The following is a 26,592-nucleotide window of genomic DNA, read 5'->3' on the forward strand; positions in this document are numbered from 1 at the left end:
GTTTGAGATGGTGGCCTGAGAACATCTTCCTGGTTAGTGCTGCTTGCACTCCCACTTACGGGACTTACCTTCTGGCTGTGGGGGTCGGGGCACTGGAGGGGGCAGCACTACATGCGTATGAGGGTCCCAAGCATCTTGGCCCCGGAAAAGGCTACCATGGTAACGAGGATATCGATGTCCCCCCAATGTGGGAACAGGAGGTTCCATTCGATCAATGCTAAGCACTGGGGACAGGGGAAGGAAGTGTCATCAGTCATTGGCCAAGGTCCACTTTCTCCCCCCAGAAGAGTGTCCCTTCCCCTCCTCCTCCTCCTCCTCCTCCTCCTCCTCCCTCACTGGGAAGTCCTGATTCTGACCTGCCCACCCACTGGAGTCCCTGCTTACTGATATTAGGTGCCACCAAGCCCACAGGGTTCAAATATGTGAGCTCCATATTCTGGGCCAATGTCGCTGTGTACTCCTCTAGCTGTTCAATGAGGCCTGCGCTGCTCCCCCGGGCTGGGGTCCCACCTAGGGCTTGTGGCCATGGAGAATCCCACAGCTTACGGGTCTCAGGGGCCAGCACAGCTGAGCCGGCCCAGAGTAGATTCTGGGGATGGGAAGGTTACGGTGAGGAGGGCTCCTGTGACCCTTTCCCACTCACAACCCCAGGACCACCCAACACAAAGATCCCCAGAGTGAGGGCCGCTGAAATACAGTAAACAGACTACAGGACTTGGAATCAGCCGAGATCTGGGCTCAGTCTTGCCTCTGGCATGTAATAGCTATGGCACCCAAGGTGAGTCACTTAGCCTCAGATGCAGCTTCCCCCACTCTAAACAAGGCTCAATAACATCCATGACTACCTGGCAAGTCAGTTGTGAGGATGAAATCTGATAATACACATAAAGTACCTTGTAAAAAGGCCACATAAATGTCAGCTATCATTAGAGTGTGACCTTCTCCCTGGGCTCGAGTTTCCTCATCCTTAAAATCCGGAAACTGGACCAGGCCCTAAACTCTCATCCAGCTCTAGTTTCCCTGATCCCATGACTTTACTATTTCTGTCTGTGGCTCCGCCCTTCATCTGGTTTCATGTTCAAAACCCCGCGGTTCTCTGTGACTTTTCCTTCCCTTACCTATCAAGCACAAACAAGATTAAATCAGTTCTGGGGCAGCTAGGTGGCGCAGTAGATAAAGCACTGGCCCTGGATTCAGGAGGACCTGAGTTCAAATCTGGCCTCAGACACTTGACACTTACTAGCTGTGTGACCCTGGGCAAGTCACTTAACCCTCACCGCCCTGAATAATAATAATAATAATAATAATAATAATAATAATAATAATAAAAAATCAGTTCTGTCAATTCCACCTTCACAGTATCTCAGAAATGCCCCTCAGACTATGGCCTAGAAGGATGCAGCGACCTACAGAGGCCACCAGGCCTCAGTGTTTGAGATGGAGCTGGGCCAGAGCTCACCAGTTCTCCCTCCTAGCTCAAAGGTCTTTTCCCCAGAACAAAGGGAGACAGAAAGCAAGAAGCCTGATTTCCCTAAAGCAAAGCTCTGAGTATGGCCTTCTTATAGGATAAAGCTCAAACTCCAGCTTGTTGAGGGACACATTTTCAGTGATCTTGTTAGGGGAGGGGGTGTCACTGTGGTGACCAGGATGCTGTGGTCAGTGGGTCAGAGGTATGTCTAGGGTGTCCTTATTAGAGTGGGAGTCCTATGTGACCCCAGGGATGTCATGAGCTAGGGTGCTTTAGGGATCACTGGGACTAGAGTGATGATCAGAAGGGTCAGGGTCAGCAGAAATGGCCAGGAACAGAGAAGCAGCAAGGAGAGTGGGTCAGCAGGGTAGCCAGGGTCACCTCATTAAAATGGGCATCCTGTGTGGCAGTCAACCCAAAGCCCTGCTGATGACTCTCGAAGGTCAGGAGCCGGCCCAAAAGACGAGCAGCAATGTGGACATCATTGCCAAAGTACCGCTCAGTGTGCCCAGTTACTGTGCGAAGCCGTTGGGCCAACTTCTTGGCCTCGATGGTGTCCAGCTCCGTTTCATTGCGCTCTAGGTCTTCCAGCTGCCCAGGAGGAAGCAGAAGAGACAAGGGTCACACTGAAGCCCCCTCTTTGTTCCTCTCCACCTCCACCTGACCTTAGGATCCCCAAAGTTATCCCATTTCTACCAATCCTCCGGTACCTGCACCAAAAGGCAAGGAGTAAGGACCACCGGCCGACTGAGAATATCAACAGGGATGACCCTAACAGGTGGCAGAAAGCCTCTGCTGGATGAGCATCTAGCAGTCACCTCTCCTAACTTGCTTCTTTACAGAGAGCAAAATTGACTCAGAAGAGGCAGAGGGGGCAGCTAGATGGCGCAGTGGATAAAGCACCAGCCCTGGAGTCAGGAGGACCTGAGTTCAAATCTGGCCTCAGACACTTGACACTTACTAGCTGTGTGACCCTGGGCAAGTCACTTAACCCTCATTGCCCTGCAAAAAAAAAAAGAAAAGAAAAGGCAGAGGGACTTGGCCAGTCACAAAACCAGGATCTGACCTCATTCCAAATGAGAAATGGCTGCTCATCTCACAGGAAGCAAAGAAATCAGCATTTATGATGCTCCTCCTAGAGATAAGGCTGCACTGCGTACTGTGTACGCATGGGCTTCACAAACAATTTCATTTGGTCCTCAAAACAAACCCGGGAAGTACACGGTTTTTGTTGTTGTTTTAAACTGCTGAAGAAACCGAGGTAGGTGGAGGTTAAGTGACCTGACCAGGTTCACAGAGCTAGTAAGTGTCTGAGGCTAGATTTGAACTCAGGGCTTCCTAACTCTAGTCCCCAAGTTCTATCTGGTGAGGGAGGTGAGGGAAATATTACCAGCAAGCCCAGTTCCCGGAAGGCAGGTGAGGTACAATTAAAGAGGTCTGGCTCCAGCCACCCCCTGTCCTCATCACAGCGCCGGATGGCAGCACCTATGCAAAGATAAGAAGTCATCACTGTCAGAGCCCAGGGGGTGGGTAGCCAGAACCTCCAGGCTCCAGGCTCCAGGCACTAGTCACAAGCCAAGCCTATACAGCCTGAGGCCAGGGCCAGCTCAGGGTCAGAGAAGCCAGTGATCTCTGACCACTGACCTCCCCAGGTCTCTACAGGGAAAATCTCCCTTCCCCCCCATCCCCCCAGAACCTCCAGGTCCTGAAGCTTACTGGCACCCAAAGCAGAAGAGGAAAACATTGGTGGGAGGGGGATCATAAGCATTGTCAGTTCTCAATCACCTGTACTAATAAAGCAGGGCAGAGGCAAGAATAATACCAAACTATCAGATAATTCAAAAACTATTTAGAACTGAATTTAAGAAGCAGGGACGTATAGGCAAACCCAAACACAGTGCCCCCCACAAACAGACACATCCACTCCCAGACACACAGAGACACCCATCCACATCCAGCCCTACAATCCCATCTGTGGAAGGAGGCAGTAGCCCTATATAATCCACACTACACTGTGGATAATTGAGAACCAACTGATTTGGTAGTGCTAAGAAGAGCAGGGATTTGTGGGGACTTCAGGCAATAAGGGAGATGGCAAAGAATTTAGGCAGCAAGTGGGGAAGGGGAAGGATTGCAGGCGGGGCTTCAGCCAGCAAAGGAGTCTGCGGGGACCTCAGGCAGCAGGAGAGCCCAAAGCATCCCTGAGCAAAAAGTGGGGGGACTTACCTGTTCCCCGCAAACCTGCCCAGGAACCAAGAGAAATGGAAAAATGACAGGGTGAGGGGGCTAGGGGCAACAGAGGTGGGGGAGGAGAGGCTCCAAACCAAATTCCCCTCAATTCTCATCTCCCCCTCCCTTTCCTATCCCCCAAAGAGGAATGTCCCCTAAGGGACAACTTGTCACACGTTATAGGGCCCCCCTAAGTTAGCAGGATCCCAGGGCCCCATTCTCCCCTTTCTCTGGCTGTTTCCTCCCTCTCCCAGGTCCCACTGAGAACCTGTCACTCCCAACCACAGTCACTCACCCAGGGACCCTTTAGGGCAAGGCACTGTGGCCAGGAGCCCAAACTTGGTCTGTGGCCACCACACACCACCTTTCAGTGACTTGGGGCATCCATCATAAAGTACTGGAAAGGAAAGAAGAGACAGGTAAAGTCAGGAGCAGAGAGGGCTACCAAGCGTTGGCATAATCACTCAGACAATTCTGCAGAGCCCGCTGACCCCTGGAAAGCTTAGGGATGAGCCCAGCCTTGGAGTCAGGGGGGCCATGTTGGCATCCTGTGTTTTTGTCTTCCAGACATTAGCTATCTGACAACAGACAGGTCTCTTGACTTCCCTGAGACCATTTCCCCCCATCCGTCAAAAGGAGACAATTATACTTGTACTACCAAATGGCACAAAGTTGTGAAGAAAGCTCTTTGTGTAAAAGTTTCCAGCCCAGAAAGATACTAGCGATTATAAAGAAAACAATCCCATTCAAGTCTACATCTAAGACTGGGGCTTGATAAAGCAAATACTAATAACCACCAGCACTTGTATAGCACTTGAAAGCTTGCGAAGCATTTTACATATGTTACCTCATTTGATCCTCGCAACAAGCCTCTAAGGTAGGTGCTATTATTACCCCCATTTTACAGATGAGGAAACAGGCTGAGAGCAGTACAGTGACTTGCTCAGGTTCACAGAGCTAAGTGTCTGAGGCAAGATTCAAACTCAGGTCTTCCTGACTCCAGTTCCTGCACTCTATCCACTGCGCCACCTCGCTAATAAAGGAAATGTTAAGCTAGAGAACAAGCTATGTCAAAGATTTTATTTCCCTGGATCTCAAATTCTCCTTCTCTGATCTAGACAGTCTTTGAAGGTCGCTTTCTACATTTCATGTTTTAAACCTCTGCATTCTAACGTTCTGTGTTCTCAGGTTCCTTCCAGCTCGGATGGTCTATGTTCCATGTCTCTTCTAGGGTTATGTTTTAAGGTTCTTGCTTGCTGACCTTGTATAGTTCTTTCTACGATGGATGATCTCTGAGATTCTCAGATCCCTCCTCTCTTTAAGAATTTTTATCTGAAAGCATCATTTTCCCACACATGATCTACTGTTGTTCATTTGCCAAACAGATCCAAGATCTGTGTGTCAACAGTGGAAGAAAGCTCCTATTTAAGTAGCGATTTCCAAAAGCAGAGCTAACATCTTGCGACCCAGAGGAAGCCTTACTGCTCAAGATTGCAGCACACTACTGCCACCTGGTGGCACTGCACCCAAACTAACTGAGCAAGGATTTGAACACCAAACTTGAGTATGTTGCATGTCCCACCTCAGGCCAGAGTTTATGGTTATATCTAAATCCCTAAAACCAACTGTTTCTGGGGACCCCAGCTCACCCCGGCAGCCGCTGGCGGTGACTTCAGCAAAGGGGCTGTCGCAGCTGTTGCACTGCCGGCCGATGACTCCGGGCCGGCAGGGGCATTGCCCGCTATCCTGGGAGCAGGAGCGTGAAGAGGAGCCCACAGGATAGCAGTCACAGGGGAGGCAGGTGTCAGTCCCCCGGGGTCGGTAATGGAACTCCTGAAGGGGGGACGGGGTCAGGGGCCTGGGGTCAGAGGTCAGGGCTTAGGGAAGGGGTCATAGGAGCTGGGGTCAGAAGTCAGGGCAGGTATTGAGGTTAGGGGTCAAAGGTCATGGACAAGCCGAAACCAGGACCTGAGGATTATTGGGTCAGAAGAATTAAGGTCAGGGCCAGGGTGTCTGAATCTGGAGTCAGAGGTGAGGTGTAAGGGTCAAGGTCAGAGGTCAAGAGTCAGAAGAAGAAAATCAGGATATAGGTCTAAAATTTGGGTATGGAGTCATAGGTCAAAGCAAAAACAAGTTCAAGGATCAAAGGAAGAGTCGAGGACACTAGTGGTGGGCCTTAGAGGCAGGAGGTCAAAGGTCAAAGCCAGGATAAAGAATCAAGGTCTGAAACCTGGCGCCCCCCACCCCATTTACCTTACAATAACACTGCCCATTGGTCTTGTTACAATCTGGATCAAAGCCCTTGTTGACATCACAGTTGCAGGGGCCACAGGCTGGGCTCCCCCACCAGCCCCGAGGACACTGTTGGTCCACTCTACAGAGGAATAGGGAGCAGAAGTTACTCTAAGAACTTGCCCAACAACCGAATTCTCCTCCTGGAGTTTATCTCCAGTGTCTCTCGGGCCTGCATGTCAAGAACCATTCCTCCCAACCTTCTCCTTCAGCCCCAAGGACCACTAAAAACCTCTCCACTTCCTCACCTGTGCTCACAGTGGGGTCCAAAGTGGCCATCTTCACACTCACAAGTGTAACCATGAGGCGCACCCGCCCGCCGCTGGCAGGAACCCTTGTTCTTACAGGGATTCAGGTGGCAGGCATCCACGCAGGCCTGCCCATAGTAACCTGGGCAATCAGAAGGGTGTCAGCATGCTGATCCCATCCTCAGGAAAGCAGCATCAAGGCATTTGGTGGTTGTCCCAACTCACAGGATTTAGAGTAGGTAAGGACTGCAAAAATCATCCAGTCCTAGCCCCTTGTTGGTGAGAGGGGGGAAACTGAGGCCCCAAGTGGTCAACTGACTCGCCCGAGATTATGTCACAGATCCAGGTTTTGAACCCAGGTCTCTCTGACTTCAAATTCAGTACACTACACTGTCACGCCTTGGACCCTGGTCATTCTGTCTGTTAGCCACCGCTCTAAGCTGGACCCCCAGGACACCTGCCACACTACCCTTACAGTCTCCCCATCCCAGCCCTGAGGATACCTCCCTTCTCTCCCCAAGAGGAAATCCTACCTGGGTGGCAGACGCAGGAGAAGGTCTGCCACTCGTCTCGGCAGTCAGCGTGCAGAGGGCAGGGCTTGGAGGCACAGGCACTAAGCACACTGCAACCCGGCTCTGCGTTCACCTTACTGCTGGGTGGAGGGAGGGCTGGGGCCCCTGATGGCACAGTGCCCAGCCACACTCCCTGCCAGAAGATGGGTCACTGAGGGATACAGCACTGTACCCCAAATTCTGGAGCCACAAAGCCTACCTAAGCCCCGAGTGGGAGCAACTGTCCTGATCCCAAATGCCCCAGGACTGCCCAACATCCTCCCCAAACATGAGACAGAACTATTCCATTCCCAAAATGAGACCTCTGAACTCCACCAAGAGTGCCCTGTGCGGGGCAGCTAGGTGTCACAGTGGATAAAGCACTGGCCCTGGATTCAGAAGGACCTGAGTTCAAATCTGGCCTCAGACACTTGACACTTACTAGCTGTGTGACCCTGGGCAAGTCACTTAACCCTCATTGTCCCGCCAAAAAAAAAAAAAGTGTCCCTCAAAGCTCAAGAAATCCCTTACTCCAACTCTTCCAGATTGACCCCTTCCATTCTCACACTCAAAACCAAGCCCCATCCATACTCTACCCTCAGAACCCCAAGACTCACCCCCTAGCCCTGAGCACATCTCTCCCAGCACTGGGACAAAGCACGCTCTCTTAAAGAAGACAGAGTCCTCCTCTAGCCATTCTGACACCAGACCAAACCCTCTCCTGGGAAGCTAGAGCTTCCTGCCCCCAAGTTTCCGGGTCACCTGATACCCCTTCCCAGCTGGATTCCCCTTCAGTACCCCATGGCTTTTGGGGGAGACTAGGTAGACTCCTTACCTGGATACATCCATCAAGGCCCCGGTGGGCATCATGGGCCTTGAGCAGACCCCCAATGTGGAGGTGCTTCACCTTGAGCCCATGCAGCTCACTCCCCACTGCCATGGTGTCCTGAGCGGGGGAAGGACAAGCTTCAGGTCAACATAAGATTAGGCCATAGAGCAGCAGGAACAAGCTGGGGTAGGGGCAGAACTGGGGGATGAGGGAGAATAGCTCTGAGTGCCCTTCTGCTCAGAGGAAAACTCCAGACAGCTCAGTTGCTGTTTGCCTGACTCCTCATCCCCAAAACAAACAGGATAGACAGTCCAGAACCTAAATACGCTGGCCAGGGGTAGACCCCACGGACACCAGCCTAATTCACATTCTTATCCTCTCCTACGGGGATTACTGTTGTAGCCTAACTGGTCTCTCAACCTGTCTTCCCTCCACTCCCCAATCCATGGTACACACAGCTGAACTTCAGGATGCTAATCCTCCTAACAATGCCCAGCCAGGTCTGGCCACGTCCCACTTCTGCCCCAAACTCTTCAGGGGCTCCAGTCTTCATTCCTAGCCTTCCTTCACACACTCTCCAGTTCAGCCACATCGGGCTATTCTCTAATCTCACCCCTCAATCTGTCCCTCTGTATTAGTCACACAGTGGGGCTACTTCCCCCATTCCGGAGTCCTTCCCTCCTGGACTTTGCAAGCAGAAAGCCTCCCCTTCCTCCAAGGTCTATATCAGGTACTACCTCTTCTCTTCTGTCCTCCCTGACTACGCCAGTAGCAGCCCCTCCACAAACTGCCCTAAAGCATTCAGCCCCCACTGCATGTTTGCTTGTATTACACTTATTTAAAAATAAGCGCTTTCCCCTGCCCCTATCAGGAGATCCGGTCTTCAGGGATGGTATCTCCTATTTCATCTCTGCAGCCTCAGACCAAGCACCTGAACAGAGTCAGCATTTGCTGAATGAGTGAATGAATGAATGGAACTCAGGCAGTTCTTACAAGGAGAGGGAACAAGAGACCAAGCTCATCTCCCACCTCAGGGGACAGTTACCACCCTGGTGTTTTGGACCTTCCACAACCTTCATAGTTATAGTCTCCTCTAGAGACAGCTTAGTTTTCCCTCCTCTCCAGACAGCCTTTGATACTTTGACAGCTCAACTCTCTGCCCTCCCCTGGTGGGGAGCCAGGGCTGGTGGTAGCAGTGACTTGAGCAGCCAGTGGCTCATCCCTGGGTTACAAGGAACAGGAGCATATAGGAACCCAATGAAACTAGTGAGGAATTGGGGATGGGGACAATGAGGGGGCTTAGTGTTAGGAGCAAGGCTGGAGGTCCTGAATGCCCGTGGAAACAAAGTCCAGGCTAGAATTAGAGACGTGTCATAGGGGCAGAGGATAGGAAAGGGTGACAGGGAAGTGGCCTCAGACCTGGAAGAGGCCAAAATCCACTGTGATGGTGAGAAGATAGTGTCCAGACCGACCAGCTCGTCCATCCTGCAGTTCCAGCCGGATATCATGCCACCTCCCGTCATTGAGTGTCACCTGGTCCAGCAGAAGGCGGGCAGTTCGGCCGGAGCCCCTGTCCACCACCAAGGACAAGAGTCCCCTTTCCAGCTGTGGATAGAGAAAGCCAATCCTATGGTGGGTGACACTCAATGATACAGAAATCTGGATGTTCCCAGTTACCAAGGGGTAAGAATGGGAGCACATCAGCACTGGGCACCAGTCCTTAGGAAGGGTCAGGAGAATTACAACTCGCAAGGGGGGAAGGAAGGATATTGCCTAGCTTAGATGTGCAGTGATGGTTGGGGATCAGGAGTCATGGTCACACCTGGCACAGGAGGGAACTGTGCTGTCCAGCCTGAATCTGCAGCAAGACCCCATGTGGCGCCCGTGTCCGGAATGCTAGCCCCACGTACCAGGGCACAGAAATAGTCACTTCACTCCCAAAGTCCCAGCTCAGGGCTCCATTGCCACGGAAATGGTAGGGATGGACCATGGCTGGGGATTGAAAGAGGAAGAAGGGATATCCAAGCCCTCCCCATCAGAGTGTGAGTTTGTGTTTCCCCTCTCTGTGTCACTTCTAACCATCTGTCCTCTAACTCCCTCCCCCATGCCCTCCTTCCTGAGCCTGCAGTATCCCACCCTCCCACCCAAATCCTCTTCCACACCCCCACATCTCCTCCATCCTCCATCCTGAGCCTGCGGCCCCTGCCCACCCCCCTTGCACCGCCCTCTCCCTGCAGTGTCCCTCACCAAGCCCACAGTCTTTTCCCCCGAAGCCCACAGGGCAATCACATCGGAAGCCAGCCCAGCCATCAGAGCAGGTACCACCATTGTGGCAGGGGCCAGATACACAGAAGGCTCGTTTGGCCTGGCAGCCTGTGGCAAGCAAGGAAGCAAAACACAGGTATGAGCAGGGCACCATTTGCCCTCTGCTTGGGCTCCCCTGCTCCTTGGGCAGGACCCCAAACTCAGTTCCTGTGCTCCAACCTCCTAGGTAGGGGAATAGATGATGAGGGGGACATTCTACTGATTGACGGGAGGGATGTTACTAAAGGTCAGTGCTCAACAGGGGCTTGGGGTTACTAAGCAGCTCCTAGGGGGCCATACTAGAAGAAATGCCACCATTGGCTATGATAAGGGGGTAAGGTGGAACTGTCAGGGAGGTTCCCAATGGGGTTTGGGACATGGGAGTTCCTCTGAGTACGGATGGGGTCATACCAGGAGTGGTGCCATTGTTGGCCACAAATGCTGCCATATCCACACGGCGGCTGTCGATGAACAAATCTCTCATGCAGCCTACAAACTCCTTGTGGGACACAGGGAAATTCTCAGGCAGGTTGGGGACCCCACCCAAGAGCAAGGGTCCAGTCAGATCCAGTGACCTAAGGAGGAGGAGCTGTGAGACCCAGGGCCTGGGAGGGCCTGCCCTTCCTGGGACTGATCTGGGCATTCCTTGAGAAGAGATGGATGGGAGGATGACTGAGGGGGATGAGGAAAAGGGAAGATCAAAGAGATGGGAAGGGAATGGAAGGAGTTCAGGGCTAGGAGGACAAGAAATAGGGAGCCAAGGGAATCAGGGAAATACACAGAAGGCTCACTTCTTGGAACTGGTCTGGACACCCTCAGCTGCACATGAGTAGTTGCTGATCTCGGCCCCAAATTGCAGGGCCACGGGAGTGTCACACTCATCCACGCTCAGCACAGCCACTTTGTCCTTGGAAGGGCCCTGAACCCCACCTAGGGCACTGGTCCGGGGCTGAGGACACAGCATTATTAGAGACTCAGAGGGGACCAGGATGACAGGGATAAGACACCCCACCCTCTGGACAGGGTTTCCCTAGAGTATCTGTCTCTGCCCTCCATACCCCATCCATGTGACAATACTAGAACAACAAGAACTTCCTTTTCTACAGTAATTATTATTAATAGTAATTACTGAGTGTTCCCAGGCACTATCCTAGCTCTTCACTGTCCCCACTGATGAGGATTTGGCTCTGGTATTGACAAGTATCCTTAACAAGGTATGAAATTGCCTTGGCAAGGTTACCTCCTTGATAAGGTGTGAATTCCTTGCCTTGTCCTAGGTTGCTCCATTGACACCACATGAGGATGACTGATTGATTCATGGTCAGTTCATACACCTGGGCTACACCTTTGGACTTGGCCTTTAAAGGGGAGAGCAGAAACACAGGGGCAGAGAAAGAGAGAGAGGGGACCAGAGCTGGGAGGTCAGATACACTTAGACTGGTCCCCTAGGAGGAAGTCTCTGCAGTCATGCGTCCCCTTCACGGAAGCATGAAGCCCAGGGGTAGCAGCAGATAAAAGCAGTGACCAAGTTGGGAGCTGCAAGATCTTGGGTCAGCATCAGTGGCAGAGTGATGGAGGAGCTCTGGGACCAAGCCTCCTAAACCAACTGCAGGAGAGCTTATGACCAGAAGGAACCAAAGCCAAGGTACAGCAAGAGACTCTAGAACCAAAATGTAGAGGAGCAAACACACACCTTGCTCTATACTGGTGAGTTACGTGGACTGTGCAGAATGGATTGACTCTCAAAAGACCACAAATTTTTGTAGTACTCTAAGGATGGGGGAAGTGTTACCAACTAAAGGCATTGGTTGCTATACGTCTAGAGGACTGAATAAGTTCCTTGGGGGCGGTGGGACTAAAGCAGAGGTGTCTACCGTGACCCAAATCATATTAAGATGTAATTAGGAAGGGGCTGCTAGGTGGCGCAGTGGATAAAGCACCGGCCCTGGATTCAGGAGTACCTGAGTTCAAATCCGGCCTCAGACACTTGACACTTACTAGCTATGTGACCCTGGGCAAGTCACTTAACCCCCATTGCCCCACAAAAAAAAAAAAAAAAAAAGATGTAATTAGGAGAGGGCAGCTAGGTGGCACAGTAGATTAAGCACTGGCCCTGGATTCAGGAGGACCTGAGTTTAAATCTGGTCTCAAGACACTTGACATGTACTAGCTGTGTGACCCTGGGCCAGTTACTTAACCCTCATTGCCCCACAAAAAAATGTTTTAATGTAATTAGGAAATATTTAACAAAATGAAAACATAACGGAACATGAGGAGCAACAGAACAGTAGATGATGTTCATAGTAGCCTTTGTTTCTATTTGAGTTTAATACCACTGGTCTAGAGAATTAAGCAAATTTTCTCTCCAAAAAGCCCTAGATCCTCTAGGGACCTATATTGTCCTCCTGGCTTATAACATTATTCTGAGGCTGAGGACCCCTAAAGTGGGGAAAGAACTTAGGGAGGCTTGAGTTCTCTTCCTTGAACCTGTGTAAACCACATTTGAATTGTGTCCCTTGCCATGCCTCAGCTCCAGCTCTCACTTGGTCCAGAATCTCCACCACTAGGTACAAGAGGCTTGCTCTGGTAATTCCTTGCTACTTGGCCAATGTCTCCTTTCATGCCATCCTTGGGACTTCATGGTTTCCTAGAGCACGTGATTCTCTAGAAACTACAATCCAGGACAGGCTTCCCCCAGGGAATTGAGCCTACATGAATCTAACTGGCTTCTCTCAATCTGACCTTCCAGCTCCGGTTCTTACTCTCTCTGCCCTGTGTCTCTGTTCTCTCCTTCAAAGACCAAGTCCAAAGGTGCAGCCTAAGTGTATGGACTGGCCATGAATCAATCATCCTCAATGTGGTGTTAATGAAGCAACCCAGAACAAAGCAAGGAATTCACATCATATCAAGGAAATAACTGTGCCAAGATAATCTCATACTTTGCTAGGGATACATCAAAGGCAAAGTCCTTATAGTAGGGCCAATAAGAACCCAGGAAAATACCTGGGCACCTTCACTCCAATCATTATTAAAATTACCCAGTATCCCTTGGGCTCATCCTCCCACCAGGACTGGGGGAAGGGAAAGTCAGAAGGACTGGAGGGATTATGGAACTGTCTGAGGAATTAAGGGATTGAGATAGGACTGGCCCAAAAGGAATGAGGAGATTTAAGGAGAGTTGAAGGTCTGGAAGGCAACAAAAAATATTCACCTTGTTGTAGTATCTCAACTGCACTGTATGCCACTGCCCATCACTCACACCACTGGGCACTATGGGGCTCACTACCGTGCTTGATTCCCCTATGATGAGGGAGACATGGGGTCAGCTATGGGGTAGAGAACACCTACTGCCTATACACATGCCCTACACAGACAGACATGCTCAGTACTATATACTAACATTTACAAGAACCACCATCTCCTCTAAGAAAAGATGCCATGCCCCCCAAAGAATTGCTAACTGTGTGACCTTGGTCAAGTCATTTGCCCTCTCTGGACCTCAGTTCCCCCATCTATAAAATGAGAGCACTGGACTGAATTATATATAAGGTCCTTCTCAGTTCTTACAGTTTACGTTCCCAAGTTCTGCCCAATTCTAATATTTTATGAATCCATAAGGATACACAAACACACATGCAGGGATACACACGTGGATATGCACACACCCGTGGAGTAGGTGAGCCTCACTTGTCCTGCAACAATTTCCAAGGCAAGAAAATCATGTTTCTCATTGAGGCGGCCATTGTAGAAGAGGAGTCCATGGGACCGCACTGTGGCAAACCTTGGGAGAGAAGGAAAAACACAACAGTCCAGGGACCTCTAGGGGATTTCAAACTCATATACCCGATACCTTTCAGAAGGATTACAAAAATTAGCCCCCTTTCCCCTGCCCCTAACACTGGAGCTTAGAACTGCTCATCCTTGTGCCCACCAGGTGTCACCCTTACGAATCAACCTCCTCACTCAGTTCTAAAATACCCTTGACCCCATATTGGTATGAGCCCCTTGGCCACCAAGGAAAAGAGACTGGAGGGAGGAGGGAGATAGAGTATGCTGGAAAAATAAAGGCTGATGGACTAGTGGGTAGAGGAGATCTGAGAACGACAGGTTTGAGGGGTGACAAGTTAAATGAGGTATTTAAAATCAGTAACATTTGGGGGTGATAGATCAGGGAAGTAACAGGCTGGGGACAGTGACACAGGGTTGACAGGCTGGAAGTTATTTCAGGGCAGTGCTGTTTGGGGGTAATTAGATTAGAGGCACTGACATCTGGGGGCTGCTTGGGAGAAGTGACTTTTGGGGTGACAGGTTTGGAAGATGGTGAGCAGGGGCAATAATGATGATGGGATAGGCTGGGGGCTGAGTGGGGGAGTGATAGTCTGAAAAGGTGATGGGTTGTGACGAGGACAGATTGAGAATAGTGATATTGGGAGGAAGTAGGTTTGAAAGTGGTATTTGGGGGCAACAGGTTGAAGACTGTTTAGCAGTAAAAAGTCTGGGATTGATAGCCTATAGTACTAGCTAGTTTGGAAGTATCAAGAACAGGGGATAGGGGCAGCTAGGTGGCACAGTGGATAGAGCATGGGCCCTGGAGTCAGGAGTACCTGAGTTCAAATCTGGCCTCAGACACTTAACACTTACTAGCTGTGTGACCCTGGGCAAGTCACTTAACCCCAATTGCCTCACTAAAAAAAAAAAAAAAAAGAAGGGGGGGGGATAAGCTAACCTTTCCTTTATCCCCAGCTCCCATCCCTCTTCCTTGGTGGCCAAGGGGCTCATAGGAGTATGGAGTCTAGGGCATTTTAGAACTGAGTGAGAAAGGGTTGATAAATAGGAATGTTACCTGGTGGGCACAAGGATGGGTTCTAGTGCTTTGGGCAAAGGAAAGGAAGCAGCACATTGTTAGGGGTGATAAGTTAGAAATGATAGGTGACGTGTAAGGGACACAAGGGGAGGACACTTACGAGAGGGATAGAGTGAGGTGAAATCGTTGGCGCAGGCCCCGGAACATGAGGAAGGAGTTAGGAGGGAAGGATCGGACAGCTACCTCACAGTAGGGCCCCTCGAAGCCCCCGCCCCCTGGGCACTGGCAACGGAAGCCACCAGAAGGTGTATTGGTGCAAGTCCCACCATTTCGGCATACACCAGGCACACATCGGCCAGCTCGGCTATCCAGTTCACAGTTCTCACCTAGGGGCCAACAACATCAATTATCTAGAGCAGTGGTGTCAAATTCAAACAGAAATGAGGAGGTCACTAAATCGTCCATAAGGATCTCTGCTGGCTATGTATTGACTTAGAAAACCACATGTTAACATTATCTATCTTCTATTGTACTTTTATTTATTTTTGTTAAATATTTCCCAATTACATTGTAATCTGGTTCGGGCGGCACCCCAATGGGCAAGTGACTGACACCTTTAACCTATAGCATCTATGAGGCACCTCAGGCTATCATAGGGTCAAGGACTCAGTAAAGAGCCTCTTGGTTAGGTCAAGCACAATCCAAGCAAGTGAAGAACAGAGCTCTATTGGAGAGTCAGAGGACCTAGGTTTAAATCCTACCTTTGACCCTTACTATCTGCATGACTCTGGACAAGCCACCTAACCTTCCTGGGGCTCAGTCTCCTCAACTGTAAAGCATACTAGACGCCCTCTGAAGTCCCTTTCAGGTCTAAAGAGCCATAAACGTAGATCCTGGGAGCACACAAAGCTTTGTGCTGGATCCAGCTATAAAACACAAGTCGTACCCACCTTACTAGATACTAGGCTCCTTAAAGGCAGATTCATTTATTTTGTATCTCCTGTGACTAAACTTAGTCCCTAATAAATGTCTTAAATTTAGGGGAGGGGCAGCTAGGTGGCGCAGTGGATAGAGCACCGGCCCTGGAGTCAGGAGTACCTGAGTTCAAATCCGGCCTCAGACACTTAACACTTACTAGCTGTGTGACCCTGGGCAAGTCACTTAACCCCAATTGCCTCACTAAAAAAAAAAAAAAAAATTTAGGGGAAAGTGAGTTGGTGAGAGAGCCATGAAAAGAAACTCCTGGGCAGGGCTGACTGGAGCTAAGTAGAGGAATCAATGAAGGAAGAGCCCACAGACCTGAAGACAAAGGGGAGGGTGCAGAGAGGGATGTCATTGAATTATAGATTCAGAACTGGCAGGGACCTCAAAGTTCATCACCTCCAAAACCCTCATTTTACAGATGAGCAAACTGAGGACTGCACATAGGGTTTAAATGACTTTTCTCAGTCATAGACCTTGTGTCTGAGGCAACATTCAAACCTTGGTCTTTCTGAGGCCAAGGCTAGCACCCTATCATTTCACCATTTTGCTCAGTATCAGAAAGAGACAATGGGATGGCCTTGGATGCTGAGGGTGTGTGAGATGCTGCCCTTAGTTTGGGATCTGAGATGACGAAGTAAATGAGTAGGCAGGTAGGTACCCAAGGAAAGAAGCATGGAATTTATGACCATCTTCTTTTGCAGAAGAGCTGAGAATACAGGAGCACAAGAGGGAAGTAAAGGAGGGGGACTGGCCCCAACAGTTGAAACAAAGGCATAAAGAACCCAAAGCGCCAAAGACCAGGAAGCATGGGGATAATGGAAAGAGCCCTGGTATTGGAGTCAGGAAGATCTGGGTTCAAATCTCCACCTCAGACACTCACTAAGTACATGACCTTGGGCAGTCCCTTAACTTCCCTGGACCTCAGTTTCCTCACCTGTAAAATGAACTATAATAATAACAGCTAGTGAGATTTTAAATTTACTAGGCACTTTATATGTGCCATCTCATTTGATCCTCACAACAATCCTGTGAAGTAGGTATCATTATCTGCATCTTACAAATGAGGAAAGTAGGGGCAAATAGGTGGGGAAGTGGTTAGAGCACCGGCCCTAGATTCAGGAGGACCTGAGTTCAAATCCGGCCTCAGACACTTAACACTTAGCTAGCTGTGTGACCCTGGGCAAGTCACTTAACCCCAATTGCCTCAAAAATAAAATAAAATAAAATAAAAACAAATGAGGAAAGTGGAGGTTTATGGGACTGGTCCAGGGTCACAATAAGTGACAGAGACAAAATTTGTACTCGAGACTTCCTCTTGACTCCAAGTCCGGCAATCTAACTAATACTTTCTTCCAGCTCTAAACCTGAATTTGCTCAGACTCGGTCATCTCCTGTCCCACCGCCCCGAAGAGAGGCCCCCTCCTCCTCTTAAGACCAGCTCTCTACCCCAGGGAGCAAAAAGGTCAGAGGAGGCGTGCAAGGTTCCCACTCCGCCAGCCCCAAACTCTCTCCTCAGACAGGGGCTGTGGCCGAGGCGCCTGCATCTGCCCTGGTACCGAGACTTTTCGCCGCACCCCTTCCCTCCCCCCGCCCCAACCCATCCAGCAAGCCCTCGCTGGGTTCCACCTTTCTCACCAGTTCAGAACAGGGAAACAAACCAGGCGAAGAAGGCCCCACCCCTCTCCGCCCCTCCCTGCTCCCAGGACCCTACCCCCTACCCCACTGCACTCCCAGGCCACAGGATGGAGACTCCCGCGCCCCCGCGCCCCTCAAGTTCTGCCTCTTAGCCTGGGCCCCTCGGAGGAGCTCCTAGCCCCGCCCACTTGGCGTCCTCAGAGAGTGGGCGGTCCGGGTACGGGCCGCCTCGTTCGGCCCCGCCCCGCTCACCTGTGAAGTGCGGGCGGCAGATGCAGGTGTAGCCGCCTTCGCGCCGCGCGCAGGCGCCCCCGTTGCGGCACGGGTTGGAGTAGCACAGGTTGATCTCGGTCTCGCAGTAGTCGCCCGTGAAGCCCGGCGGGCAGCGGCAGCGAAGGCCGGCGATGGGGTGGATGGGCCGGAAGAGGGTGGAGGCGGAGGCCAGGAAGGGCGCGGACGAGTCGAAGCGCAGCACGGAGATGCACTTCATGTAGTTCTCGCAGGGCTCCCGCAGGCAGACGTTGTCGTCGAAGGGCAGCACGTCGAGGAGCGAGGCGGCAGCCAGGGCGGCTCGGCGCACGTACAGCTGCTCCTGTAGCTCCTCGGAGCTGAAGAAGGGGCCCCCGCCACCACCTGCCCCGGGGGCTCCCCCTCCCGGCGCCAGCGCCGAGAAACTCACGTTGAGCACCGAGCCGCCCACGTCCGTGTCGTTTTGGATGTTAAAGATGAACACGTCCTCCTTGGGCGTAGCCAGCACGGTGGCGACCCCCTCCAGGAAGCTGGCCAGGAGCGGGGACAGGAAGCGCTCCTGCCACATGTTCTCCAAGCGCACAGTCAGGCTGTTGGCCAGCATGTCCTCAGTGATGATGGTCACCCGCAACACGCACTGTGCCGTCACGCTATGGAGACCGTCTGCAGAGACAGGGGGCGGAGGTGGGGTCAGCAGAAGCCCTGGTCTAGGGCCTTGGGGGGTGGGAAGGAACCTCCTAGGAAACCCTGACTCCTCCTGGGAGACAGCGTCAACTCTCTGGGAGCCCCTGACAGGCAGACATGAAACTGAAGGCAGAAACAGATGCAGGGAAATTTGTTCTGTACTAATGTAGAAGAGACGTCCAAAGAATACAAACGGGCAGAAAATCACAAAATCTAATGTTTGGTCTAGGAGAACTGTCACACTGTCACTCAACTGCTCCATCACCCCCACCTCCTTCACTAAGGCTTCAGCTGTCTTCTCAGGGCATCCCCCCCTCCCCAAGGGAGCAGCAGATGGTCATAGATATTCCCTTCACAGAAAGAAGCACAAAAGGGATTGGATCCTACTCCCAGGGGATGTGCCAGGTCTCAGAACTAGTCTCATGAATATTCCTAGGGATCATAGACCAGAGAACGCCAAAGAGCTCTTACATAGCAACCAGGACAGTAACCACTGCCTCCTCCTCCCTCAAACCTGAGTCTTGATGCACTAGATTAAAATTAAGTTCCTTGCCTACCTCCACCCCCATCTGGTTGGCTTCCTGACAGAATGCTCTGTGGCTTTTCAACCACAGCTGCAGACCTTCTGCCTCTACCTCCTGGAGCCAAACACCAGGGTTTAGCGATACAAGAAACCTTAGAAACCATGTAGTCCAACCTCCTCATTTAATGATACTAACTGACATTATTATTCAACAGCCTGACAGTATGCTTAGAGAAGCAGCCTACCATGGTGGATAGACCCAAGCTTAGAGCCAAGACAAGCTGAGTTCAAGTCTCACTTCTGACACTGAGTCATTTAACCCCTCATTGCTCTAGTCATTTAAGTCTATATATACCTAGAGAAGGTACCAAGCAGTATTGGTAGAGGGCGTTTGATTATTAGTGATTCCTTTTACCAATGAAATCACAAATCCAGTCCCCATCCCTGATACTAACTTATATTTATACAGCAGGGCAGTGTGGTAGCACAGCAGATGGAGTGCTGGGCCTGGAGTCAGGAAATCCTGAGTTCAAATCCAGCCCCAGACACTTATTAGCTATGTGACCCTGGGCAAGTCGCTTAACCCCTATTTGCCTCAGTTCCTCATCTGTAAAATGGGGGGACACTGGAGAAGGAAATGGCAAACCACTCCAATATCTTTTCCAAGAAAACCCCATGGACACAACTGAACAATTCATACAATCCTTTAAGGTTTGCAAATGCTTTGCATACATCATCTTATTTGAGCCTCACAACAACCCAAGATGGAAGGTAGTACAGTATTATCTCTTTATTACCAATGAAGAAAATTAAGTAAGTCCAGAGAAGTTACTGACTTGCCTATGATCACACAACAAATGTCTAGACAGGGCTGGAGCCTAGATCTTCCCAACACTGGGAGAACACTCTATCTATTAAAGTTGAAAAGCATGTTGCCACCTCAGTGAAGAGATTAGGAAATGGAAGCCAGGAAAATGAAAGGAGCTTGCCCAAAGTCACATAGCTAGGAAGTCTCAGGGTCAGGACTTGTGATAAAGTCTTCTGCCTGCACTACGTTCTCTCCACTGTACCATACTGGCTTATTTTTCCACTTCACTGCCCAACAATTCCTTTCCCAAATGGGGTGGGGGAGTAGGGGACTCACTGGGCCCTTCATTCATGTGAGAGAGGATGTCAAGTGGGAAAGAAGTGAGAGTTTAAGGGAGGGGACAGTTATGGATCTCCAAGCACTTTACATACATCACCTTAGGTCAGTAACAGTCTCCTGTGTTATGGGTGGGGAAAGTGAGGTACTAAAGGGACCTTAAGAAAAGCTGATGGGGCAGCTAGGTGGCGCAGTGGATAAAGCACCAGCCCTGGATTCAGGAGGACCTGAGTTCAGATCCGACCTCAGACACCTGACACTTACTAGCTGTGTGACCATGGGCAAGTCACTTAACCCCAATTGCCCAGCAAAAAACAAACAAAAAAAAAACAAAGAAAAGCTGATGAGTGATTCGAGATACCCCATCTTCCACCCCTCTGTAGGTTTTATATTCTTTCCCCACCCCAGCACAGTGTCCTAATTCATTAATCCAGGTGGGTTATCAAATGACTACTCTACACAATGCACTGGTGCTAGGCACAGAGGGAGGTATCCAGGGATTTCTTTTTCCTGTATGACCTGGAAAATGGCGATTGGCCTCCTGGGAAGAGGTCCAGCCATCTCTTCCCCAGTCACCAGAGTTCTTGAGTCCCTGAACTCATGAAAAGGATATAAGAGATCATCTAGTCTGACTTCCTCATTTTACAAATAATGAATTTGAGGCCCAGAGAAGGAAAGTGTCCACAACTCACTGTCACACATCTAGTGGAGGAAGGAGCAGACCCAGAATTCAGATAGATTCCAAACCTAGGCCTTCACTCACACACACACACACACACACACACCACATTGACCCAGAAAATAGTCCCCTTCTTAGAAAGGCCCAATTTAGCTTCAGACCACAATACAACTCATGAAATCACAGACTTCTGAACTATGTGGGAGTTAGTGGCAGAGAAGCTGTAACCAGAAAAAGACAAGCAGGGCATCATAGGATTTCCCTACTATTCCTTGCTACAAATCTCCCAACCCTATACCACTTAACTTAATTAAGGAGCAACTATTACAGACAGACTCTTAGATGATCTCTAAGGGTCTTTTCGGCTCCAAATTCTATAATACCATGATGACCACTGACCCAGACTGTCTGTATGGCAAACCTTGCTGTACCAATGGCTATCTGAGTTATTCCCCTAAAGGAGAAGGGAAGCCTAATGCTAAGTCCATCCTAGCCCGGCCTGCCTTCTCTAGAACCAACTCTGCAGAGGCTTTTTTTTTTCCATTTCCCTCCCCATGAGCATAGTTGGGCCCTTTACCTGTGACTGTCACAAGCATGGAAGCCACCAGTGGACGATTATTATCCAACTTCCGGCTGAGTCGAAGCTCCCCGCTGGTCTGGTTTACTACAAGCAGCTCTAGTTCATTGCCTCGCTCAAAGGTATAAAAAAGTCGGTCAGAGACATCAGGGTCATAGGCCGGGATCTTCCCAATGATGCCAGATGGAAAAGTGTTAGACCGGTTGGACACATAATTATTGAAAAGAATTTGGAAGTTCTTGAGGACAGGGCTATTGTCATTCTGGTCTATGAGGCGGATATGGACAGTAGCCCTGCTGACCAGGGGAGCTGAGGTTGCTTGCACCACAATCACATACTCAGGTCGTACCTCATAGTCCAGGTCAATGAGAGTTGTCAGCTCTCCAGAGAAGATGTCCATCTGGAAGAGTTCTGGGATGTTGCCCTCTACAATCTGATACATGACCTGGGCATTAGGGCCCTCATCAGGGTCAATCGCAGTGATCTGGGCCACGACTGAGCCTACTATGCTGTTCTCCTTCACCCTGACCTCAAACTCTTCTGCTGGGAAGACTGGGGCATTGTCATTAACATCCTGGACAGTTACTTGAATGTTAACAGGGGTCCTAAGTGGGGGAACACCCCGGTCCACAGCATAGGCAGTAAGTTCATACACAGGAACACTCTCCCTATCTAGCCGCCGTACTGTTCGGACAATACCTGAGGTGGGCTCAATAGTGAAGTCACCATCACCATCCTCGCCATTCTGGAAAGTGTACTGAACACGGCCATTGGCATGGGCATCCCGGTCAGTAGCTGAGATTTGCAGTACACTGGTGAAGGGAGGAGCGTCTTCAGAAATAACACCAGGGTAGTAAGAGGCCACAAACTGAGGAGCATTGTCATTCACATCATTGACCATGATCTCTACATAGGTGGTATCAGCCTTCTGAGGGATACCATTATCCTTAGCTGTTATGGCAAGTGTATAAGTCACCTGGTCCTCATAGTCTAGCTCAGCCTGCAGTGTGATAGCTCCAGAGTCCACATCAATTCGAAACTGGGGAAGGTTGTCCTCCAAGAGATAGGTGATTCGAGCATTCTCACCCACATCATCATCTGTGGCACTGATGACCACCACTGTGCTGCCCACAGGCCTGTCCTCATTCACACTGACCGAATAGTGGGCACTTTGGAAGACTGGTCTGTGAGTATTGGCATCAGTGATGTTGATGTGCACATAGCAGTTGTCATGGAGGGTACGGTCTGAAGCAGTCAATATTAGCTTGTAGTACCTCTCCTGCTTATAGTCTAAGGGCAAGGCCAATGTGACCAGTCCCATACCCCCCTGTGTGCTGATAGCAAAACGATTCCGGGTATTGCCCCCCGTGATCTGGTAGCTGATAGCACTGTTGATATCTCGATCTACAGCAGTCACACTAAGGACACTGGTGCCCACAGCTGCATCCTCATTCAGCCGAAGGTGATACTCCTTCTGGGTGAATTCTGGTCGATTGTCATTCACATCCATAACAGTAATAGTAACACTAGCTGAGGCAGAAAGTGGGGGTGAACCATGATCCAGGGCCTCCACCCCAAAAAAGTAATGCTCTACAGATTCCCGGTCCAGGGGCCCACTTACTGTAATCCAGCCTGTGGCACTGTTGACTACAAAGGGTGTGTCCAGGGCCATGCCAGTCAGTTTGTATTCCAGCCGGGCATTCTCCCCATGGTCAGCATCCACAGCTTGGATGTGAATGACTGAGTGGCCCAGAGGGGCATTTTCTAGTACAGACACCTGGAAGGGGGTGCTGACAAAGATGGGAGCATGATCATTGATGTCCACCACCTGAATACTAGCTAAGCCAGTATTGTTGGATAGAGGAGGTCTCCCTGAGTCCTGAGCTCGGATCCTCAAGGCATACTCTCGCTCTACTTCAAAGTCTAGTGGGGCCACCACCTGGATCTCACCAGTGAGACTGTCAATGGCAAAGTGACCCCGACTATTGCCACTGATGATATTGTAATGGACCAGGGCATTAGTGTCCTTGTCGAGGTCTGTGGCTGTAACCCGGAGCACCTCTGTATGTGGACGCACATCCTCCCTTACTTGGGCCAGGTATCGTTTTTCACTAAACTGGGGGGCATTGTCATTCTCATCTAGGACAGTGATATGCACACGCACGGTGGCAGAACGGGGCCCTGGCTCCCCGCCCTGGTCACTGGCTTCCACAGCCAGCTCATAGTTCTCCTTCTGCTCCCTGTCCACTCTACCGCTAGTGGTAATGAGACCTGAGCGAGGGTCAATCTCAAAGACAGCCTGTGCAGCAGGTGGGTCCACAAAACGGTATCGAATATTGGCATTTGCGGCTGCATCACCGTCAGTGGCTCGCAACTGCAGTATGGGGTACCCCTCCTCCACATTCTCCCGAATTGTCTCCCGATATTCTGCCTGCTCGAATACGGGTGAATGATCGTTACGATCAGCCACCGTGACAGCCACCATGGTAGTGGCAGACAAGCGCGGAGAGCCATGATCCAGAGCTGTCACTCGGAAGTAGTGTAGGTCCATGCTCTCGCGGTCCAGTGGCTCGGCAGTGCTAATCAGGCCGCTTGTGGCATCAATGCGGAACAGTTCCATGGAGCGACTGTTCATCAGCGCTGCCATGGAGTAGATCAGCCTGCCGGCCTCCCCTGCGTCCGGGTCCTGGGCTGCCACGATCAGCACGGGAGTGCCTGGTGCTTGGTTCTCCGCCACCTGTGCTTGGTAATTGTACTGGGGAAAGTGAGGGTGGCGGTTCGCGGCACGTCGGGAACGGGCACGGGGGACGCTGGGGGGCGCACAGCAGAGCAAGCCGGGCGGGCGGAGGCGCCTGCGCTGGGCTCCGGTCTCGGGAGCTGTCCCCGCCGCTCGTGGTGCTGAATCCGGCTCTCCAACTCGCCGCAGCCGGGATGCTTCCGCGCCACAGCTCACAGCCTGCGCCGTCCCCAGCCGCTCCCGGCCACCTCTACGCACTTTCTGACCAGGCTCTGAAGCCTGAGGGGACCTGGGAAAGCGGAGCCTGGAGGGAAGAGCCGTGGAGAGACTACCGGCATGGGGCGGGCCTCCCCGCCCAGAGGCCAAGGGCCCCGGGGACTGACCCCCAAACGCTAGACAGCGCCCCGGACCCGGCCTTCCGCAGGATATGACCTCCCGAGCCCAACATAGCGGTAGACCGGACCCCGTTCCCGATGACCGCTCCTCCCTAGAGCCTGTCCCCGGGGACCCCTCCCCGGGCTGAGAGCCCTGTTCGATGTGGCGCAGACCCAAGGCACCCCGGCCACTCCTGGGGAGCCCTGAGGGTACACGGCCACCGCTCCTAGTTCCTGGGCCCTTCACTCCCTCCCCAGGCTGCTGTCCCTCCGGGGTCGTAGGGTTCCGGGGGGAGGCGACACCGCCGCCGCCAACAGCCTCCGGGGCTCCACGAATCTCGGGACAAAGAGCTAAGGTTCCACGGGCGCCCCGTTCCCCGGGTCCCTTGGCCCCTTCTTCCCGGGCCCTGAGGCCGCGGCCTTCGTCGCTGCTGCCCCCCGGCTCCTCCAGGCTGAGAGGGAACAAAGAGAGGAGGAGGAACAGGAGCAGCAGCAGTAGCCGCGGCCGGCTCTGGAGCCCCCTGCAAGGCGGCCGCTCCGCCATGGCCCCCCGCCCCCCGGCCTGGCCTCCGCTGCCCCCGTCCCTCTCTCCGGCTCCGGGCCCACCCCACCGCCCGGGCCCCCGCCGCCGCCGCCCCCGCCGCCGCCCGGGCCCCCACTCCAGCCCCCTGACCCCCACCCTGTCTCTCCACGCCCCCGCCACCGCTGCCCCTCGGGCACCATCTACTCCGCCACCGGTGCAGCCCGAGCCCACTGCCCCGGCCCCTGCTGCCCCCGCCACAGCATCCCCGCCGCCGCCGCCGCCTCCCGCAGCTCCAACATGGCTCCCGGTAGCCCCGATGGTCCGCTCCGCCCCCGCCCCGATCCTCGACGCCCGGTGGTACGGCCCGCCGCGCATGGCAGCCTGTGCACCAGATGCTTCTGCCGCCATCTTGGTTGAGGGCATTAGCGCTGGCTATGGTGCTGAATGGATCTGTTTGGTTTGAGTCCCTCAACGATCCGCCTTCTTCCGCTCTCCAAGTCACCCGCCTCCTACCACTACTACCAACTTAAGCCGCTTAAGTTCTTCCTAGCGAACTTTGTTCCTGCTCGATTAGTTCTCTTCCCGTGACTCCACCTTTCCCGGAGCCTCAGGGGGGCTGAAGAGTTTGTGCCCAGAACCGTCCAGCCCAGCCTACCGCGTCCGTAGGGTCCCTTCTTTTGCATCTAAAATTGGAGAGTGTAAGGGGACATAACGTGTGCCTTTTGGGGAGTTGCCCCTGGGAATATCGGAAGGGCAATAGGAAAAGGGATAAGGGTTCTCTCCTTCAGTCCAAAGTGGGTAAGACCCCTTTAAATAATGAAGGGGAAAGTGTGAATTAGAAAAGGACAACTATCCCGGAGAGAAGGATCCCAAACAGAGACAAAAAGGGTAGAGAAACCTCCTCTTCCTTCTCTACTTCCATGACCTCCTATCGACTCTTCATGTGACCCCACCCCAAATGTATAGAAATATGATAAGTAACCACAAAGCTCTAACTACTTTGAAGGGTATAGTCCGAGCAAAGTATGAAACTCGGAGCTGGACCACTTCCCCAGTCGATGCGGGGCGGGGCATCTACGGGGTGCTGTCTTGGGCACTGAACTAAGCCAGCAACAGTTTGGCCCCGGCTCTCTGGAAGCTGCTAACCCAACGTTCGCCAAGTCTGCTGGAGACCATGCGATGATATGCTTCCCCACACCCATTCTTCCTGGTCAAGTTTGGGTTGGGCGTGGAGATTTAGGAGTGAAGACTTCGATTTCGACCGGAGCTCTAAAGCAAGAGAGGAGCCTGAGGCCTCCTAGTGGCAGGCTGGATAAACAGCACTTGGAATTCACTGGCCTGGTAGGGTCGTCCAGAAAGAGGCTGCTCCAAGAACACAGTGATCTGAGCCCCCTCATTTAACTCTTTAAGAGATAGAAGACACTATCGTAACCCTCCGTTCCCTAATCCCATTGGTGATGGCTAATGGTACAGTCCCACTCCTCCCAGATCGTGGCTGCTCTTGGCACCATCCGTACTCAGTGGGCTAATGAGCGGAGGCGCAAATAGAAGAGAAGGTCGATTTCCAAAGTTCCAATCAGAAATACATTGTTTCATTAGCACAATAAGAGACCCCGCCCCCCAGAGGCGCTTGCCTCTTTGTCTTCGGGACTTAGTGGGAAGAAGGCGATGGCCAGCCGGTTTAGACTTCCGATAGCTCGAGGCCAGCTTGAGTCCCTCTGCAGCAAGCTTCATATGCAGATGTTGGGCAGGGAAGAG

The 26,592-nt window shown here is 51.8% G+C and overlaps 1 protein-coding gene across 1 annotated transcript in view; it reads right to left on the reverse strand.

Moving 5' to 3' along the window:
• CELSR3 (cadherin EGF LAG seven-pass G-type receptor 3) overlaps nucleotides 1-24,871 on the reverse strand; it is a 75,594-nt gene extending 50,723 nt beyond the window's left edge. The window contains 21 exon segments of the mRNA XM_043984976.1: nucleotides 69-224; nucleotides 385-589; nucleotides 1,850-2,059; nucleotides 2,859-2,953; nucleotides 3,695-3,709; nucleotides 3,993-4,094; nucleotides 5,347-5,530; nucleotides 5,951-6,071; nucleotides 6,238-6,379; nucleotides 6,771-6,942; nucleotides 7,624-7,734; nucleotides 9,037-9,222; nucleotides 9,440-9,609; nucleotides 9,865-9,990; nucleotides 10,333-10,496; nucleotides 10,713-10,870; nucleotides 13,133-13,221; nucleotides 13,587-13,702; nucleotides 14,886-15,111; nucleotides 17,597-18,256; nucleotides 21,201-24,871. Of these exon segments, the coding sequence (XP_043840911.1) occupies nucleotides 69-224; nucleotides 385-589; nucleotides 1,850-2,059; nucleotides 2,859-2,953; nucleotides 3,695-3,709; nucleotides 3,993-4,094; nucleotides 5,347-5,530; nucleotides 5,951-6,071; nucleotides 6,238-6,379; nucleotides 6,771-6,942; nucleotides 7,624-7,734; nucleotides 9,037-9,222; nucleotides 9,440-9,609; nucleotides 9,865-9,990; nucleotides 10,333-10,496; nucleotides 10,713-10,870; nucleotides 13,133-13,221; nucleotides 13,587-13,702; nucleotides 14,886-15,111; nucleotides 17,597-18,256; nucleotides 21,201-24,855 (7,063 nt within the window). The 5' untranslated portion in view covers nucleotides 24,856-24,871.
• Between the last annotated feature and the right edge of the window lie 1,721 nt (nucleotides 24,872-26,592).

This window comes from Dromiciops gliroides, chromosome 1, assembly GCF_019393635.1.
Source record: "Dromiciops gliroides isolate mDroGli1 chromosome 1, mDroGli1.pri, whole genome shotgun sequence".
Classification (NCBI taxonomy): Eukaryota; Metazoa; Chordata; class Mammalia; order Microbiotheria; family Microbiotheriidae; genus Dromiciops; species Dromiciops gliroides.